The sequence below is a fragment of the Meles meles genome, chromosome 21 (assembly GCF_922984935.1).
Source record: "Meles meles chromosome 21, mMelMel3.1 paternal haplotype, whole genome shotgun sequence".
Lineage (NCBI taxonomy): Eukaryota > Metazoa > Chordata > Mammalia > Carnivora > Mustelidae > Meles > Meles meles.
The window spans coordinates 35,282,204-35,300,583 of NC_060086.1; the positions used below are offsets into that span (position 1 = coordinate 35,282,204).

Genomic DNA, 18,380 nt, shown 5'->3' on the forward strand with positions numbered 1-18,380 from the left:
CTTAGAGAAGTTTGAGAGGTGGGACTGACCGTAGGGGAGCCATCTTTGACGCCCCAAACTGTGTCTCTTGGGCATACGGATAGTTTAGGCTTGTGACTTTTTTTTTTAAAGACTTTATTTATTTATTTGACAGACAGCGATCACAAGTAGGCAGAGAGGCAGGCAGAGAGAGAGAGGAGGAAGCAGGCTCCCCGCTGAGCAGAGAGCCCAATGCGGGGCTCGATCCCAAGACCCTGGGATCATGACCTGAGCTGAAGGCAGAGGCTTTAACCCACTGAACCACCCAGGCGCTCCTAGGCTTGTGACTTTTAAGAGACAGAAGGCTCAGGAAGAAATTCTGACCTTCCCCCTAACTGCCTGAAACAATTTAGAGAGAGGACAGGCTGTAGGAAGAAGCTGTCCCCACAGATAACTACAACATAAGATGGACAAGGCGCCGTAGTCAAGCAGGAAGCTGGCCAAGTCTGCTGGTTGAAGACAAAGATGGATGAATGGATTGGTTTTTAGAGAGAGAGAGAGAGAGAGAGACCGAGAGCGAGCACAGGGAGAAAGAATCCCAAGCAGGCTACACACCCCGCACAGACCCCAATGTGGGACTCCATGTCACGACCCTAAGATCATGACCCGAGCCGAAATCAAGAGTCAGAGGCTAGGGTCGCTGGGGTGGCTCGGTCAGTGAAGACAGCCAGGGTCCTGGGATCAAGGCCCATGTTGGGCTCCCTGCTCGGCAGGGAGCTTTCTTCTCCCTCTGCCTCGCACTCCCTCTGCTTGTACTCGCTCGGTCGCTCTCTCTCTCTCAAAAATAAATAAATAAAATCTTTAAAAAAAAAAAAAAGAGAGAAGAGTCAGAGGCTTAGCGGACTGAGCCTCTCAGGTGCCCCCAAAGTCTGCTGGTTAAAATTCCTCTTGGTGTCCCACTGCTTCTGAGTGGCCCAGCCCACATTTACTGACCAGACATTCACTCTTTTTCATCTTCCTGTGAATTGTCTTCCTTTCCTTGGAAGGCCCAGAGCCCTACCCCCTTCTCATCTCTGCGTACCCTCGAAGCTTCCATTGCCTGACGCCCGTGGGCCTCCTGTACTTCTAAGGCCCAGCATGACTATAATGACACTTGATTTTCTTCTGTGACTCTGTCTCATGTCCGTTTAAACCAGCCAAAGAACCTTGAAAGGTACAAAGAAGATGATTTTTGTCACTTAATAAACACGGGCGAGCTTATCGAGAAGAACTAAGACTCTCACCAGCCCCTGCTCCATGAGAGCCAGCCGAACACTCTGCTGGATCCTTCCAGAACTTTACACACACACGCACGCACGCGCACACACAGAGGCATGCACACCCGCACAGAGACCGAGGTGAAGTTGGTTATCTTTAAAAAGAATAGATAACCATCTAATCAAATCTTCCCACCCAAAGACGATGGGAACAGACGTTTCTCCAGAGAAGACATTCAGGTGGTCCATAGACTCACAGAGATGTTCCACATCACTCATCATCAGGGAAAAACACGGCTCAAAACTCCAGTGGGGGGTCACCTCGCACCTGCCGGAACGGCTAGTGCTACAGACAGACAAGAGACGACGAGCGTCGGCGAGCACGTGGAGGGAAGGGAGCCCTCGTGTGTGACACTGGTGGGAATGCAAACCGGCGTGGCCACTGTAGACAACGGTGTGGCGGGTCCTCGGAGGATGAAAACCAGAACGACCACAGAATCCAGCTTCCCCAGTCCTGGATACCGAGCTGGGGAACAGGAAAACGCTCATTTGAAAAGATAATCTGTGTCCTCCTGTCCACTGCAGCGTGGTTGACAGTGGCCGAGACAGGAAGCATTGTAAGTGCCAGTCAGTAAACGGGTGAAGAGGACGGGGGTGTATACATTTACAACAGGCCGCTAGTCGGCTGGGAAAGGAGAATAAATCTGGCCGTTTGTGACACACGGATGGGCCCTGAGCGCATTGTGCTAAGTAAAATTAGTCTGAAAAAGACAAGAGCCGTAGGAACCCACTTATTTGTGAAATCAACACGGGTGGACCCTGAGCGCATTACGCTAAGTAAAATTAGTCTGAAAAAGACAAATGCCATAGGAACCCACTAATTTGTGAAATCTGGAAAAAACCAAAAAGGCAAGCATAGAGATACAGAGAACAGATGGGTGGCGGGGATGGGGGAGGGGGGGATGGGTGCAGATTCCCAGGTATAAAACAAAATGAAACATATGTCCACATAAAGCCTTCAGTGTAAATGTCCAAAGCAGGTTTATTTGTAATAGAATGGATCAGCGCCCTTATAAGAAGAGCCCCCCCCCCACCCCCCACTGCCATCAGAGAGCTCCCTCACTGTTTCTGCTGTGTGAGGACAGGTAAGAACACAGCCTTCATTCCAGCCATGTGTATCCTCTGCCCCCGGGAGGTGGGACATACCCTCCCGTCCCTTGAGTGTGGACTGGGTAGAGTGACCTCCTTCTGGACAGTATTGTCTCAGACGGGGTTGGTGGGGGGTGGGGCGGGGAGAATAACACTCTAGTGGAGAAAACTGCTGAATACGTCTCAGCCAGGCAATCAAGGTCAATGCCAGCAACAGTGACGAGTCCTCTCCAGAGCACATGCCCTTGATAGCTGGACAAGGGCCCTTTCCTTTCATGGTCTTTCTCCTCAAACACACAGCCCCCAGTCTCATCAGAAAAACATCAGACCAATCCTCACCGAGGGACAGGCTACAGAATATAGGACCGGTTCTCCTCCAAACCAAGACGATCCTCAAAGACAAGGAAAAGTCTGAGAAATGCTCACAGCCCAGAGGAGCCCAAGGAGGTGTGGGATCCCCAAGGGACTCCTGGGACAGAAAAAAGGACAAGACGGGAAAACTAAGGGAATGTGAATCCTAAAGTATGAGCTTTAGTTAATCATGCATCAAAGTTAGTTCATCAGTTGTAACAAACACACCGTCCAGATAGAAGATGTTAAGAAGCGAAATCGGACATGACCCCCTGAATTGGATTGTGGAAGGAAAACTTGCATTAGTGGGATTATTGGTGAAATCCCAGAAAGCGCCTGGAGTGGGTTAAATACAGGGTTGCTCTTAGAGTTGTGACCAACGTGCCAAATGACAGATCACATCAGTATCAATCAAGCGGGGGAAACCGGGTGAGAGGCATATGGGAGAGGTAATTGACGAACACATTTTTTCTTCTGGGGAAATTCTGGAAAGCCAGTTACAACAACCAGCTTACAGATAAATGGGATCCCGGCACACGGCAATTGCTCGGCTCCGACGGTAATGGGTAATTCTTTCCCATTGTTTTTCTTTTTCTGATCATGGAAATAACTCATTTGACCTTCAGCAGTGCCTTGGCCCTGAGGTTTAAGAATACCGAACCATACGAAAACGAATCAAAGAGAAAGAGAAGCTTAGCCATAATAATGCCACTCCCCACTGCTAAGTCAATGTATTAAATTCTGGACTTTCCCCTAAGCCTGTGCAATCACTTATATTTACTTTTTTTTTAAAAGATTTTATTTGACAGACGGAGATCACAAGCAGGCAGAGAGGCAGGCAGAGAGAGAGGAGGAAGCAGGCTCCCTGCCGAGCAGAGAGCCTGATGTGGGACTTGATCCCAGGAACCTGAGATCATGACCTGAGACAAAGGCAGAGGCTTAACCCACTGAGCCACCCAGACACCCCTATATTTACCTTTTATATGGACAAGAGACGAGGCCCTACATTTCAGTAACATGGTCACTGTGGATACACTGTGGACTTCTTTCTGCGTCAAGGTCACCCCTGCACGGTGCTCTTTGGGATGGCTGGGGAGCCTGCTCTGCAAGACGGACGGAGCGACTCAGTGATCATTCCCTTAAGATGGACCTGAAGTCATTGCTAGTTTTCTCCCCACCATCCACACCGTTATGAGCACATGTGAGAATTTCTGTAGGACAGATGTCCGGCCACAGATCTGTGCGTACCACAGCACCGTACTGCCAAATTGCCCTGCCTATCCTCAGAATTGCCTGGCTTGGGGCACCTGGGGGGCTCGGTTGGTTAAGTGTCTGCCTTGGGATCCTGAGCTCGAGTCCCGCATTGGGCTCCCTGCACCGCGGGGAGTCTGCTTGTCCCTCTGCCTCTACAGTTCCCCCTTCTTGTGCTCTCTGTCAAAAAATTAATAAAATCTTTTTTTTTTAATTTTTTTTTAAAGATTTTATTTATTTATTTGACAGAGAGAAATCACAAGAGGCAGGCAGAGAGAGAGGAAGGGAAGCAGGCTCCCCGCCGAGCAGAGAGCCCGATGTGGGACTCGATCCCAGGATCCTGAGGTCATGACCTGAGCTGAAGGCAGCGGCTTAACCCACTGAGCCACCCAGGCGCCCAAAAAATTAATAAAATCTTAAAAAAAAAAGAACCCCGTCTCTACAATGCTCAAAGGTAGCTGGGTTACCAGAGCACCCCACGCCTGCCTTTGTCTCTTTGGTGACGTCTGCCCTTGATCAAGGCAGCTGTGGGAGGCCATTGTGACATCACAGGTGTGGGGGTAGGAGGGGACACCACCTCAGGGGACAGTACAGGATGTCCCTCTGGATTCAGCATGTGTTTGAGATGGCAGGCGTCTTGGCAGTCGGTACTGTGTGTCTTGGCCTGGGTCCGTACCCGGCAGAATTGGGGCAAGCGGGCGGGGAACGGGTGCCTGACGTTTCCAAAGTCATACTACGGGACCATGACTCCGTGGTTGGAAATTGACAATAAAAGCGTGTGATCGTAAAAGCATCCGTGTACCATTCATTTCTTCATTTGAAAAATAGTAGGGTTTCTGGGTTACTGATTACTGGTTACTGTCCGTAGGAGGACTTGCTACGGTAACTGAGAATCCCCTCCCGAGCTCATGAACTTAATTCCACTTGGAGACCAGAGCACTGTAAGCATCGGGTGGCGGCAAGTGCGACTTCCTTCAGGGTAACAGCTAGCTGCACTAACGAGCTCCAACATTTCAGACTCCAGACTAGGGCCAGGGGCCCCTCTCCTTCCCAGGGCTTATTTCTATAGCGATTAGATTTAACACACGTCTCGCCCACAAAACCAGAAGGTCCTCTTTGGGTTCCAAGCTTTTCCGGTCCCCCTGCCAAGCCTTCACACCAGCGACCACCCCCACCTGTCAAGTCAAGGGCCTCCTCAGAGCGGCCCTACTCAGACGTCCCGGTGCCCGAGTTTCCTGCCAGCCACTCTTCTGCCATTTCCATGTGTATTTGCACCCAGTGTCAGAGTCTGGGGTTCAGTGAATGATTCACTTGCATGCTGTCTGCCCCAACGAGAATGTAAGCTTCTTGGGGGCAAGAATTCCCATCTCTCTCACTCCTGCTACAGTCCCACTGCCCAGAATCGTGCCTGGCACACAGTAGGTGGTCATTAAAAACCCCAATGAATGAGTCATCCGGCCTCTATGGTTGGCTCAAACTTCTCATCCCTTATCAGAGCCCATACCAACCCGCCATCTCACGGGGGCTCCTCCGGGACGGCGCAGGTTAGCTTTACAAAGTAGTAAGTTACGAAACTGGATCTGAGCGCGCACCGATAAATGAAGAGGCACTTCGGACTTACCGTGTGCCAGGTGCGTAACTCTGAGTAACTCTGTGGACTTCAGCTTCAAGGTCATGGTTTTCCCACCTTAATGTGGCTTGGGGAGTAGGGATCTGGAAGCTTCCAGCCGCATCCCGTCTGAGGCAAAAAGCACTAACTATCCACGGGCCCCTTTCTTCCTCTGGAGAGCCCAGCTTTATCCCAAGGGGCAGGGGGCTCCTGAAGTAAGACAAAAGAGCAGAAGGGAAGTTGCTGGGGGTTAGGGTGTCTGGGGAGCTCTTTATAGGATAACGAGCCCTTTTGCGTCCCACCCCCTCCTCTTCTTCTAACCTGCTTGCACAGGGCACAGGGTTGAATTTCCAGTAGGGCTGAGGCTAGCCCTAGTGTGCCTTTGTTGTAATTAGAAAAAGACTTCCACTGTGAGTAGTCAATTAGAAAACAGCTCCTGTGGGCAGAAGCCTGCCTGTGGGTGCTGGGCCTGACTTGGCAAGCAAAGCACAGGCTGGGTTTTAGTTCCCATTCAGTCCCCTGGCTGGGAGCTTTGAGCAGTACACGAACTACACAACTGTCCACGGCAGCCCTGATTTTGGACTAGGAGGCAACCTTAAGAATGGAAAGTGCTTGCTGAAGCCAGGCCCTTCAGAAGGATGGAGTCCCTGTACCAACCTTGGAAGACCTTCCTCCTAACTTCTTTTCCTTTTTTTTTTTTAAGTAGTTTTAATAATTTATTTGGAAATCACTTCAAAGTTACAAAAAAGTTGCAAAAACTATACATAGAACTCCCCCTCATCCAGACTGGTCTAGTGTTACCCTCCCTCCCCTTCTGCCCTCCCTCCCCCTCTTTCCCTAAGTAGATACACACTTATTGCTACTGTTTCTTTCTGAATCGCTTGACAGCAGCTGGCAAAATCACTCTTACCATGCCTAAATACTCTGGCATGCGTGTTCCCAGCACAAGGACAGGACTGCCAAAGCACCTCTGCCTTCTTCAGTAAAACCTCAAACTCCCATCCAGAAGTCAGTTCAGTTCTCGGTTGTAACTAATCACCTCTAATTCTAACTGCTACTCTCTTTATCCCTAAGACTCGCACAGGGCGCGGGAAAGATCACACAGAGCTGGGCTGACTGTCTTGCCCAAGCTGGCCCGTGCTCCCTGCCCCGACCACAGGGTCCCTCTCCGATTCCACACATGTGCCAACTAGCTCTCAGCATCAGGACTTTTTTTCCCCCAACTGTGGTGAAATTCACATAACAAAATACACCATTTTATTTGTTCATTTTGCGGACAGAGACCACAAGCAGGGGGAGCAGTAGAAGGAAAGGGAGAAGCAGACTCGCCGCTGAGCAGAGAGCCTGATGTGGGGCTCCATCCCAGGACCCTGGGATCGTGACCACAGCCAAAGTCAGATGCTGAACGACTGAGCCACCCAGGTGCCCCCCAAACGTACCATTTTAAAATGAAGAGTTCAGGGACATTTAATAAGCTCACACTTTCACCGCCCCAGAAAGAAGCCCTGTGCCCACTCGGCAGTCATTCCTCATGTCCGCACTCCCGAGCAGCCCTCCGCCCCCACCGCCATGGACTGGCGTGTCTACGGATTTCTGTCTTCTGGACACTTGTATAAATGGGAACCATGCTATCTGCTGCCTCAGAACTTTGCAGCTGCTGTTCCTCCTCCGCCCTTGACTCATCCCTTAGGAATTCCCTTCACCAGAGCTTCCTTAGGCAGCCTTCCTGGGGCCTCCTGGAGGTCAGGCCCTCCCCAAACTCTCACACCCTCAGAAACCTGGCCCTCCCCCCAAGTGGCCCTTAGCGTTTTTCACAATTTCCATTTCTCTGCGTGGTTATTTCATTCCTACTTCCTAGAGTTGTTACAAAGCTGACCAGGCAAGAACATGTCAGCCTTATTTGTCCCCGGATGCCAGGGCCTAGCCCAGAATCGGGCACCTAGTAGGGAGGTGCGCAACAATTTTGTGTTCACTGAGTAGCTGAGGGACGGACCGAGGGACAGACCGAGAGCCCTTTGCAGAGAGGCCCTTCTTGTCTCCTCTGGGTTGGTGACCTGGTTGGGGGCCCCGAGGTCCCCACCTTAAGCCACACGGCCCCACCCGATCCCCACCAGGGGCCTCCCACATGCCCATATATGGACACAATCAGGACCCCCGCGGCCTGGGGGCGGGGGTCTGTGAGGTCCAGGCCTCTGCGACCTCACAATGCCCTGGGCTGCCCCCCGTGTCTATAAGAGGCCGAGGCGTCGGCCCCCTGGCTCACAGCCCACGAAGTTCCACCTGCTCACAGGTTGGCTGGCTCAACCAAGGAGGTCCCTCTGCTCTGAGCATCCGGGCCGGTTCCATCCAGCACCATGGTCAGATACATTTGCTGCCGTAGCCACAGCCGGAGCAGATGCCGCCGCCGGAGACGCAGATGCCGCAGACGGAGGAGGCGTTGCTGTCGGAGGCGGAGAAGGAGAGGTGAACGGGCTGCTCCCTGGGGTTGGGGAGCTGCGGGGGAGCCCTGGGGGGGGTCCCTGCCGTGCTGAACCTCCCTGTCTGCCCCCGGGCCTGTCCCCCCCAGTGTGCTGCCGTCGCTACACCATGCTGAGATGTCAGAGAAGATGAACGCACAGAAGAAACCGGTCCGCCGCACCCCTGCCTGCCATGCCACCAGCCGCCAAGACCCTTCTGCCGCCTCGTGAACATGCCACCGGCCCAATGACATGAACAGGAGCCTGCTAACGAACAATGCCGCCTGTCAATAAACGATGAAAAATCATTCCCGCCTCTTTGCCTTGAGGGGGCTGGGGAGAGGGAGGGCTGGGGGAAGAGGGGACACGGTGGCTCTTGGTCCAAACTCTGCCCTCTATTCTGGTCACTGCATCTTACCCCTCCCCTGCCCCCATGTCCCCTCCGTAACCACCCCTTTGGGAGCCCTAACCCCGGGGTGGGGGGAAGCACAGGTACTGGGTTCTCTTCCCCCGCGGTGCTCCATGACTTCCTGGGGACAGCTTGATGTGGGCCAGAGAGATGGGCTCAGGGCTGGCTCCCCGCTCCCAGAGAACCAAGGAAACGTTTACCAGCGCAAACTCTGGTTCTTGTCCATATCCCACAACTTCCCCCACATGCCCCCCTCGGTTTCTTTCCTGCGCTGAAAATACCTCCCAAGGGGAGGAAACTAGGTGACTGTCCCACCTCGCCTGCCCACCTGTCTGCTCCTTCCACGGGCTGCACGTGAGCCGTGGACATGCTTCACGAGACTTGTGGACACTTGAGCCAAGTGGACCTCAAAGGGCCTGTCGATTGAGCCTGTCGATTACAATCCTTACATGGTGGCAGAGCCCAGCCCGCAGGGCAACTTCTCAGGGACCAAGAGCTCAGGGACTGTGTCCTAAAGTGACAGGGCTCCTTAGCACCTCAGAAACGTCCCTGGACGTGACTTCCTGTTTATCGAACATCACGGGTTCATCACACTGGGGTCTCACATTGACCTTGCAAGACAGGAACAGATGACAGAGAACCCGCTTGCATGACCCCAATCACTAGATGGCTTCCAGGACGGCTGGGCACAAGCCCCCCTTCTACCCAGCAGAGCAGACTAGATCAAGCTCCAGCCACGGAGACGGGGGTGATCCCTTCATACTAACGGGCGCCAACCTCAGGGGCACTAGTAGCCGTGGATCAATACTAGGGCGAAACAAGTTACCACACACTTCACGGCTGAAAACACAAGTTTATTCTCGGTTTTGCAGGTCAGGATTCCAAAATGGTTTGAAATCAAGGTGTGGCCAGGGCTGTGTTTCTCTGAGGAAGTATAATCGGTTTCCTTGCCTGGATCCTGGAGACCTGCTGTGTTCTCTGGTTCGCAGCCCCCGAGTGATCCCACGGGACCCGCCCATCACACGCAATGGAACCTCCGGGGGGGGGAGACGCCTCATTCCATCACCCTGATTCTGATTCTGAATTTTAATGGGCTCATCGAAGGACCGCAAGGCCCAGGCAACAAGAAGGTGGCCCCTTATTTGCAGAGTGACCTTGAGTAAGTCACACGACCTCCCCCAAGCCTGTCTTCTGGAAAAGAATTGTAGAAGGAGCGCATGTATGGAAAGTCCATGACCCCGCGCCTGGCCCTACAGTGATGTGTGAGGGGACTGGTCAGGCCAGGGTAAGGACAATGGTGGGGTGGGGCCCCCGAGTCATAGTGGGGGGCCCCCTTTATATACGAGGCCCCAAAGAGCTGCCCGGCAAACCAGACCAACGTTAACAACAGGAGCCGGTGGGCAGGCCCCAGCCCTCCTCCCCCACCCCCACGGCCAGCCGCAGCCTCAGACTAAGCCCCCCGCCCCACCAGCACGATGGTCCGCTGCCGTGCGCCAAACCCCAGTGAGCATCCACAGCAGGGGCAGGGCCAGGGGCAGCAGCAACAGGGCCAGGAGCAAGCGCAGGCGCAGGCAGAGGAGCAGACAGTGAACCAGGAGGACGTCCCGGTGGAAGGAAGGACCCGCAGGGACCACTATCACTACAGGCACAGGCACTGCTCCCGGAGACGGCGGTACAGGGTCCACAGGCGGCGGCGGCGCTCCTGCTGCAGGAGGCGCCAGAGATGGGCTTGCAGGCGCAGGAGACACCACAGAAGTCTGGCGGGTCCCCGCCCCGGGTGCACCCTGCCCCTGGGGACACCCTCTCCCCGCCGCCACCGCCACCGCCGAGCCCCATCCCGGCGGCCTGGTAACCTGAACTCTTTCCCAAAAGGCCCCAGGAGGGTTGGGAGGAGGAGACACAGAAGGCGGCACTAAGCCTTCCTGGGGCCATTGAAGCCCCGGGTGGGATTTCGGGAAAAGTCACCCACCAAAGCACCACCTCGTGAGGCCACAGCCATTCCCCGGACGCCGGATGCCAGAGCCCACCTCTGGACTAAAATGAGCAAAAGCCATCTGCCAAATAAAGCTTGAGATAATAAACTTGGCTGTCAGAATCTCCTCTTCGTCGAGTCTCCTCTTCGTCGACTATAAATTCGTCGACTATAAATCAAGTACCATGCTGGCAGGTCGCCCAAGTACCATGCTGGCAGGTCACCCCGTGACACTGTGGGTGCCCTCCATCACCCAGAGCCAGAGTTTCCTGCTGGGCCTCGCTATTCCACCTTCACGACTATTCGGGGGTGCTGGGTAGCTGGGGAAAGTATGAATTGTACCGAGATGGACAGCAGGTCTGGCGTGCTCCAGCAGCATGGAGGGAAGCAAAGCCCCTTGCTGGACGGAATGGGCCTGGTGCACTATCCAAGGTCCTGCATTACCACACACAAATTTTAAGGCCCTATCAGCAGGCCATGCTCTCTCTGGAGGCTCCAGGACAGAACCTGTTTTTGCCTCTGCGGTGAAGCTCCTCTAGATTTTCTTCGTGTTCTAATCTCTGCTTCTGTGAGCACACTGCCCTCCTGTGTGAAATCCCGAATCACTTCCCGAATCCCTCTGCTGTGAGTGCATTAAGAGCCCATTTAGATAAGCCAGGCTGGTCTCCCCACCTCAAGAGTCATTATTCAGCTGACCATGGCCACCAAGGGTTTGGGGCAGAAAATTTGCAGGAAACCTAATTGTTGACAAAGCATCCCTCCCACGCTGAAATTGTGTGGTACGGGCGTGTGTCAGGAGACCTGCGATCCCCAAACAGGAAAGAGTTACTAGGGGTTTCTTTAGTTTTCTTTATAAGCGTAACTTATATATAGAGGAGGAGTTTTCAGCACACCTGCGTAGCCCCCCCCCACCGGCCCCCCCCGTCAAGAAACCAGACCTTTCCAGCCCCTCCCCTTCCTTGTGCCAACTCCCCCAAAAATAGTCACTCTCCTGACCCATCTGCACGCGCTGTAAACAGCTCCCTTGGGCTGGGTATTTCTGGAATGTGGGAAGGAGTCTGTGGGCTCTCCTGCTTCTGGAAGTTCTACCCCAACTGTTATCCCAGCTAAAAGGGGAACTTTTGCCATCACACATGAGGCCTGGCAGAGGAGGGAACGTGGCCAGACAAGGCAGCAGGCCTGGAATCCTCTTTCCCAGCCTGTAGGTCGTGGGAGCTCAGGGGGGCTGCTGGTGGTCGGGGTTTGAGGCAGGTGTTGGCCCCAGACTCAGGTATCCAAGGATGGGGGTGGGGGACTCCAGGGGCCCCTTTGTGAGGTCATCGCCCTGCCTGCTGTCCTTACAGCCCCTCCACTCACCCCGCAGTGGCCTTCCTGCCCAGTCTGGAGAGGCAGCCAGAGCGGGCAATGGGTTCCCGTTGTGCCAAGCTCGGCACAGGCCACAGCCGGGGCCACGAATCGTCCATGAAGAAGCTCGTGGCCTGCGTGAGTCAGGATAACTTCTCCTTGTCGTCCGAGGGTGAGGAAGAGGAGGAGGGAGAGGAGGAGGAGGAGGAGGAGGAGGAGGAAGAAGAAGAGCTCCCGGTACAGGGCAAGGTGCTGCTGATGGAATCTGAGCGGCAGGAGGAGGAGAGCGCTGAAGAAGATCCTGTGGCCCAGCAGAGCCCCAAGCCTGAGCAGACGCGCGCCTGACCCACGACGGTGGCCCAGGGAGAGGGGCTTGCTACTGCTCCAGGGAGAAGAACTTTCAGAAAAGAGTCAATAAAGAGTCTCCGAGGGCTTCAGCTCTCCTGTGGTGCCGTGCATTTGTGTGTGTCTGCAGGGGGGCCCGGGGGGCAGGAGGCCGTGAAGCCTGTTCCTGAGTTTCAGCCACAAGTTCTCGCACAGCCCACCCCCATGACTCGTCAGCCACCCTCCCCTGCTTCAGGGGCTGGGGAATGTGGCAGCCCCAGCTGGGAGCCCACCGGTTTTGTCTGGGGGAGGGGGGGAGGACGAAGAGTCCTGAGTCTGGGCAGATGCAGGCGGGGAGCACCCAGGGGCCCAGTGAGCTTGGGAACGCCCCAGACCCAGGCTCCAATTTCTTTCTGCTAGCTGTGTGACCTTGAGCAAGCCACTGTCCATCTCTGAGCCTCAGCCTGCCCACCCTGCTGAGGGCTGAGATTGAGCACTGCCTTGCAGGTTCGTCATTTGGGAGAAGTAACCACGGGGTGGGGGGATCAGGCCCCGCACACCACAAGTGCTGCTGGTGCCCCTCGGGGCCCTGGTCTGGGGTCAGAGCGCAGGGAGGGGACTCAAGTGCTCTGCTACCAACCTCAGTCGAGGGGACAGCCTGGGCCGCAGCCCGCCCCCCCGCCAGAGGCTCACGCCTGCCTTTACCAAGGGGTCTAGCTGGCACTGCCCTCATCACAGCAACGGGCCACAGGAACCCAGAGACACGACAGGGCCCTGCGTCTGCTCGCTCTGGCCTTCGAGAAGCCTCAGACTGTCTGTGGCCCACCCTTCTCCAGCTACCTTGACCGTGGGGAGCAGAGGGTAGGGGGAGGATGGGGGGAGGGAGAGTGGGGGAGGGTGGGGCGATGGTCCAAAAACCTGGGTCCAACCGCCCCCGTGGAGGCCACACAAGGCCAAGCCATTGGAACAGAGCCACACGCACCTTCCGTAATCCCCACGGGTCCCTTTGTAACGGAAAGGAGGGAATGGAACGGACCAGACCTGGATTAGAATCCTGGCTCTGCCCCCTGACGAGCCGGTCACTCCCCTTCTCTGCGCCTGCTTCCCCTCCGTAAGATCTAATAGTCACACCTGCCTCCCAGGGTGCGCTCATCTCTTGGGGCTGCTAGAACAAACGATCCCAATTCTGGTAGCTTAAGGCAAGGGGAATGTATTCTGACCCAGCCTTGGAGGCCAGAAGTGGGAAATCAAGGCAGGTCCCCACTTCCTCTGGAGGTCCTGGGGGAGAATCCTTCCTGCCTTGTCCCCCTCACGGTGGCCCCAGGCCTACCTTGGTGTATGGCCACGTCACTCTAATCTCTGCCTCTGCCCCCACGTGGGCTTTCTCCCCGTGTCTTGTCTCTCATAAGGACACTTGTCACCGGATTTCGGGTCCACCTGGATAATCAGTGAATTGATCTTGAATTGCATCTGCAAAGATCCTTCTTCCAAATACTCTCCCTGTGAGGCTCCAGGGGCAGGGACACAGATGTATCTTTGGGGGCCCCCCCACGCAGCCGCCCACACAGAGCTCCTAGGAGGCCTGAGGCCAGAGCTGCCGAGACAGGGTGGGGCCCGGTGCCAGCCTCACAGGAAGTGCTCCGTCGGTGAGACCAGTGGTCACCATGACCGATGGGGCGTACTTCGTACTGACCGACAACAAAAGCAGATCGTAGCAAAGCCTCACAACGAGAGGCAAAGTTGTGCGTGAACGAGGGAAGTAGAGGCTGGCTGGGGGGAGGCGAGAGGGAGTCCCACGGCAGGGGAGAAGTGGGAGGGACTAGCCGAGTGGCCACGAGCTGAGCCCTTGTAAGGGCTTTGGCCAAGGAGTGGGGTGAGGTAGGCGGCCGCAGACGGAACACTGGCAACTCCGATGGGGCCATGTGCAAATGCAGGTGTGGGCTTTCTGCTCCAGAAGCTGGGAGGTCTGAGCGGGGCCAGGGTGGTTCCAGCTGTACGGCAGGGCTCCACCAGCAAGGAGGGGAGCAGGGTGGGGCGGCGGGAATCAGGAGAAAGGCAGGCTTGCGGCGGGGTCCTGGGGCTCGCCGGGCACCTCAGGCTTGGAAGGACACCGTGAAGGAAGGAATGCCGTCCTTTTGTTGGATAAGAAAACCGAGCCTCGAAAACCGAAATACTCTACCCATAATGGCACATCAGTGCAAGCTGGGGTTTGAACTCAGGGCGAAATCCTCTGGCTTGACATCTTGCTGGGGAGGCGAGTTCACCAGGCAGAGCCTGGGACCACCCATCAGAGTGCCAGTGACTCCTGGCCAACCCACGCAAGGTCCACCGACCCAGCCCCCTGGCTGACCCACGGCTTCCATGCCGCGTGGGGGGAGAAAGGAGACGCACCGGGGATGCTTAGACAAAGGGTATCGGGCTCTTTCTGGGGGCTGGCCCCGAGCCAACCGCTGGACGTCGCTTCTCTCATTTAAATCGTCCCATGGGCCAGGAGGCAGGCATTCTTATTGTCCCCGTTCTACAGAGACAGGGGAACGGGGACGTGGAGAGGCGAACGCCCAGGTGAGCGACCGGAGGAAAGGAAGCAGATCTGGGACGGGGCCAGCGCCATCTGGCCCGAGGGTCCCTACTTTTAACCGGCAGGTGGGACGCCCCCAGAGCGCCCCTGTAAGCAGCCCCACCCTGGGGTTTGTCCCAGCCCAGTCACGTCTGTTACACCCCCCTGGCCTGTGCCATCACAATCAGCCCCGACTATATAACCAGGGGCCGCTGGGGCCTTGGCCAAGCTGGGTGTGCTGCAAGAGGAGGGGGAGGCGGCCTCTGCCCCTCCCAGCGTAGCCTCCCATGGACACCAAGACGCAGAGCCTTCCCAACACGCACACCCAGCCCCATAGCAACTCTCGGCCCCAGGGCCACACCTGCGGCCCGTGCACCTGCGGCTCCCACTGCCAAGCCTGCGGCCAGAGCTGCGGCCGGAGCCGGAGCTCCAGCCAGAGCCCCACGGGCCACCAGAGCCAGAGCCTGCACCCCAGCCCGCCCCCGAGGCGCCAGAAACACACCATGCACTCCCACCGCTGTCCCCCGCGGCCCACCGCCCATTCCTGCCGCTACTCCGAGAACAGAAAGCGTTTGGGGGGAAAGGTGAACAAGAGGAAGGTGGCCAAGAGGAGCCAGCCGGTGTATAAAACAAAGAGACGGAGCTCAGGTACCTGGCAAGCAGGAGGGGGGCCCTCCCCACCCCCAGGCAAGGGGGAGCCGCCCAGCAGGAGGGTAGTGAGGCGAAGGCTGCGTGAGCCCAGAGCAAGTAGGAGGGAGGGAGGGTGACGAGGGAGACGTTGTACGAGGACACACACCGAGGGACTAGTTCTTGATGGGATGGGTTGCCAGGGAGGAGGGCCAGATGGCAGATCAGCTAAGGGACGCGTGGATGGGTAGAGAAGCAGCGGGATGGGGAAGTCATTGGTGAAGGTTGGTTGGTAGAGGGAGGGGTGATGGAGGGTTCAGTGGTTGCTTGAGGGGAGGGAGGGAGGGAGGGACGAAAAGTATCCATTGAATGACTGGAAGGCGGAATGGATGTTGCGTTGCCTCAACCGTCGGACAAGATCACAGGCTAACGGAGTCCGCTGAAGCCATGGCTGCCATCGGACTGGCTGGATACGGTAAGACGCTGGACTGGTTGGACGTTGAGGGCTGATGTGAGGAGTACTGACGGGAGGACGGAGGAGTTGGCTAAGCAGCTAGGCGGGTGGATGATGGGATTAGAGGATGGGTTAACCGGTAGACGAAATGACCGAAAGGACCGGAGGGTTGCGCGCAGGAGTACGCCGGCGGATGGAAGCCCGGGTGTCCGGACAGTTAAGTAGTGAAGTCGTGTTGGACAAACGCATGGGCTGGGGGAGATGGTGAATGGGAGGGTGATGAATGGGAGAGATGGATGGGGTCACAGACGCTCATTTGGATCCTGACGGTCTACGCTCCAGCCACACACCCGGTATTTGGTCACCGACGAGCAGTCCAAAACCCAGAGGAGGAAGTGAATGCGCAGCGTGTTCCACTATATTAAAGGTCCCTTTCCCGTTCCCATCCCTCAGGGCGGAAATACAACTGAGACGGCCCTCCCCCCCCACCCGTGGCTTGTTCCTGTGTGGGTTTCACCCAAATAAGAAATGCCATCCCGCGCGGAATGCTAGAAGGAAGCCTACCTTCATGCAGGAACGTGCCCCTACAGGAATTTCTATGCAACACTGATTAAAGCGTGTACACTGGAGACTATTCCTTGCGTGGGCATTTTGATTTCACTAAAGGGGTCACGTGTTTTGGGGCCTGGCGTGGAAGCTGGAAGCAGGGGAGAGGCTGGGTAAGGAGCAGGGGTGAGGCTTGTGAGAGCGTAAGGAGCCGATGCCAGTCCCGGAGCAGAGATGAACGCGGGCTGGAGATTTTCAAGAAGGCTTCGAAGCCAAACAGGCAGCCCTGGGCTTGGGCAGAGCCCGCCTTGGTCCTATACGCTCCCACCTGGGCACACGAGTGTGCGCACACACCCACACACGGGGTGTTCACCCCCCACCCTGTTCCTGCGACCCACAAGCAGGAGACAGGTGGGGAGGGGGGTTAGGAATGTGCATTTTGAAGTCCAGACCACCCCGAGTTTGAATCCTGGCTCCTGTCTCCCTGCCATGACGCTAGGCAGCGGATGAACCCCCCTGGTTCCAACGATCTTATACTAAGGGAACAAGTATGGTGGGCGCCGTGCTAGGCTCTGGGAACCCAGAGGGCGCACAAGGCCCAGTCCACAGAAAGACATACAGATGCGGAAACCCAAGATCTGCTAAACACAGTCAAGTTGTATCAAGAGGAAGGGGGAGGCCATGCCATGCAGAACCACTGTGGACGTGAGGGAAGAAATTTCTGGGCCCAAAGCAAGGGCCTGTGCAGAGGAGGGAGAGGGAGGGCTCCGGGTGCCCTGCATGGGCCCTGTAGGTGGCGGAACGGGAGGCGGGGGAGTGCCAGGCAGGGGGCCAGGCCACGCAGGGATTTGCCCGGGGAGCTTGGCCATTACGTTTGGTGCGAGAAGCCCCAGGAGGGTCCTAAAATGGGGCAAGAAAAGGGTTCCCTGTACTTTTAGAGATGGTGTTAGCTGCCGTGTGGGGACTGGAGTACAGGGCACAGAAGGGACATGGGAAAGAGGAGCCGTTGGCAGGGTGGGGCCAGGAGCAGGAACGGTGGCCTGGCCCGGAGCCCTGAAATCAGGAGAAAACATCAGTCTTCCCGTCTGTAAAATGGGTACTCTTTTTGGATGGCGGGGAGGGGTCAAAGAGGTGGTGGTTGTGAGTGAGGGGTACAAGGCTGGGGGTTCTGCGTGTGGTTAATTGGCCTCGAGTACCAGATAGTGGGAACGGTTAGGGTCTCCTGTAAATCACCTTCCAACCCAGAAACCTCTTGGAGTCAGACCCAAGTTCCCAGCTGAGGGAACTCAAATCCCCCGAGACGCCCCTCATGTCTTAATGGGGTAACCTAGCACTGAGCCGGACACAGGGATCCTTGGTACCCCCTTCTGTGTTTCATGTGGCATTTGGGCTAATAGAATGGGGTGGGACATGGGGATGTGGGCGTGTGTGGAAATGGTGTTTGCAGTGGAGGGAGCCTCGGGGGGAGGCGGTCCTTCCAATACTTATCAACCCGAAACTACTCTCCTGCCAGAGGTCAGTTACAGGGAGTGGGACCCAAGCCCCATGCCTGTGCCCCAGGTGGCAGCAGGAAGGGCAGGGTCTCCCGAGAACTCTGCTGTGTGACCTCCGCAAGGCATTTTCCCTCTCTGTGCCCCTCTCTCGTCTCCCAAGGTGTCACTGTGGGGTGGGGGGCGGGGATTCCCTGAGATGATGCCCGGGGCCTGGCACACAGTCTGGGGTTCCCGGGTCTCGCTCCTCCCCTCATAGCAGGGAAACATTCCAGGTGGGCATCACATACCGATGGGAGGATGTGGGGACGGGCCCAAGCAGGCTGGGGAAATTACCACGCTCGGAGCACCTATCAGGCGCCAGATGCTTTGACATCAGTGTTTCCACTGCATCCACACACCTCAGAAAGCAGCGCTGCTCCCGCTTTAGAAGCAGCTGAGATTCAGAGGTCAAACAGTTTGCTAAGGTCAGCTGGAGGGCAGGTCTGAGGTCAGACATTCATGCGTTGCCCCAAACCACCCTGTTTCCTAATAAAGATGTGAGGCCAATGGGGCACCTGAGTGGCTCAGTCAGTTAAAAGCCTCTGACCCCTACTTCAGCTCAATCTCAGGGTCATGAGTTCAAGC

At 56.2% G+C, this 18,380-nt stretch overlaps 2 protein-coding genes across 2 annotated transcripts; both read left to right on the plus strand.

Moving 5' to 3' along the window:
• Positions 1-11,815: 11,815 nt before the first annotated feature.
• PRM3 (protamine 3) lies at positions 11,816-12,100 on the plus strand. Its single transcript, XM_045993113.1, has one exon. It carries the CDS (start codon positions 11,816-11,818, stop codon positions 12,098-12,100), a length of 285 nt encoding a protein of 94 aa, XP_045849069.1.
• Positions 12,101-14,903: 2,803 nt separating this feature from the next.
• Positions 14,904-16,298, plus strand: TNP2 (transition protein 2). Its single transcript, XM_045993111.1, has 2 exons — positions 14,904-15,284; positions 16,171-16,298. Exons 1-2 carry the CDS (start codon positions 14,924-14,926, stop codon positions 16,185-16,187), a joined length of 378 nt encoding a protein of 125 aa, XP_045849067.1. The 5' UTR covers positions 14,904-14,923; the 3' UTR covers positions 16,188-16,298.
• The last annotated feature ends 2,082 nt before the right edge of the window (positions 16,299-18,380 follow it).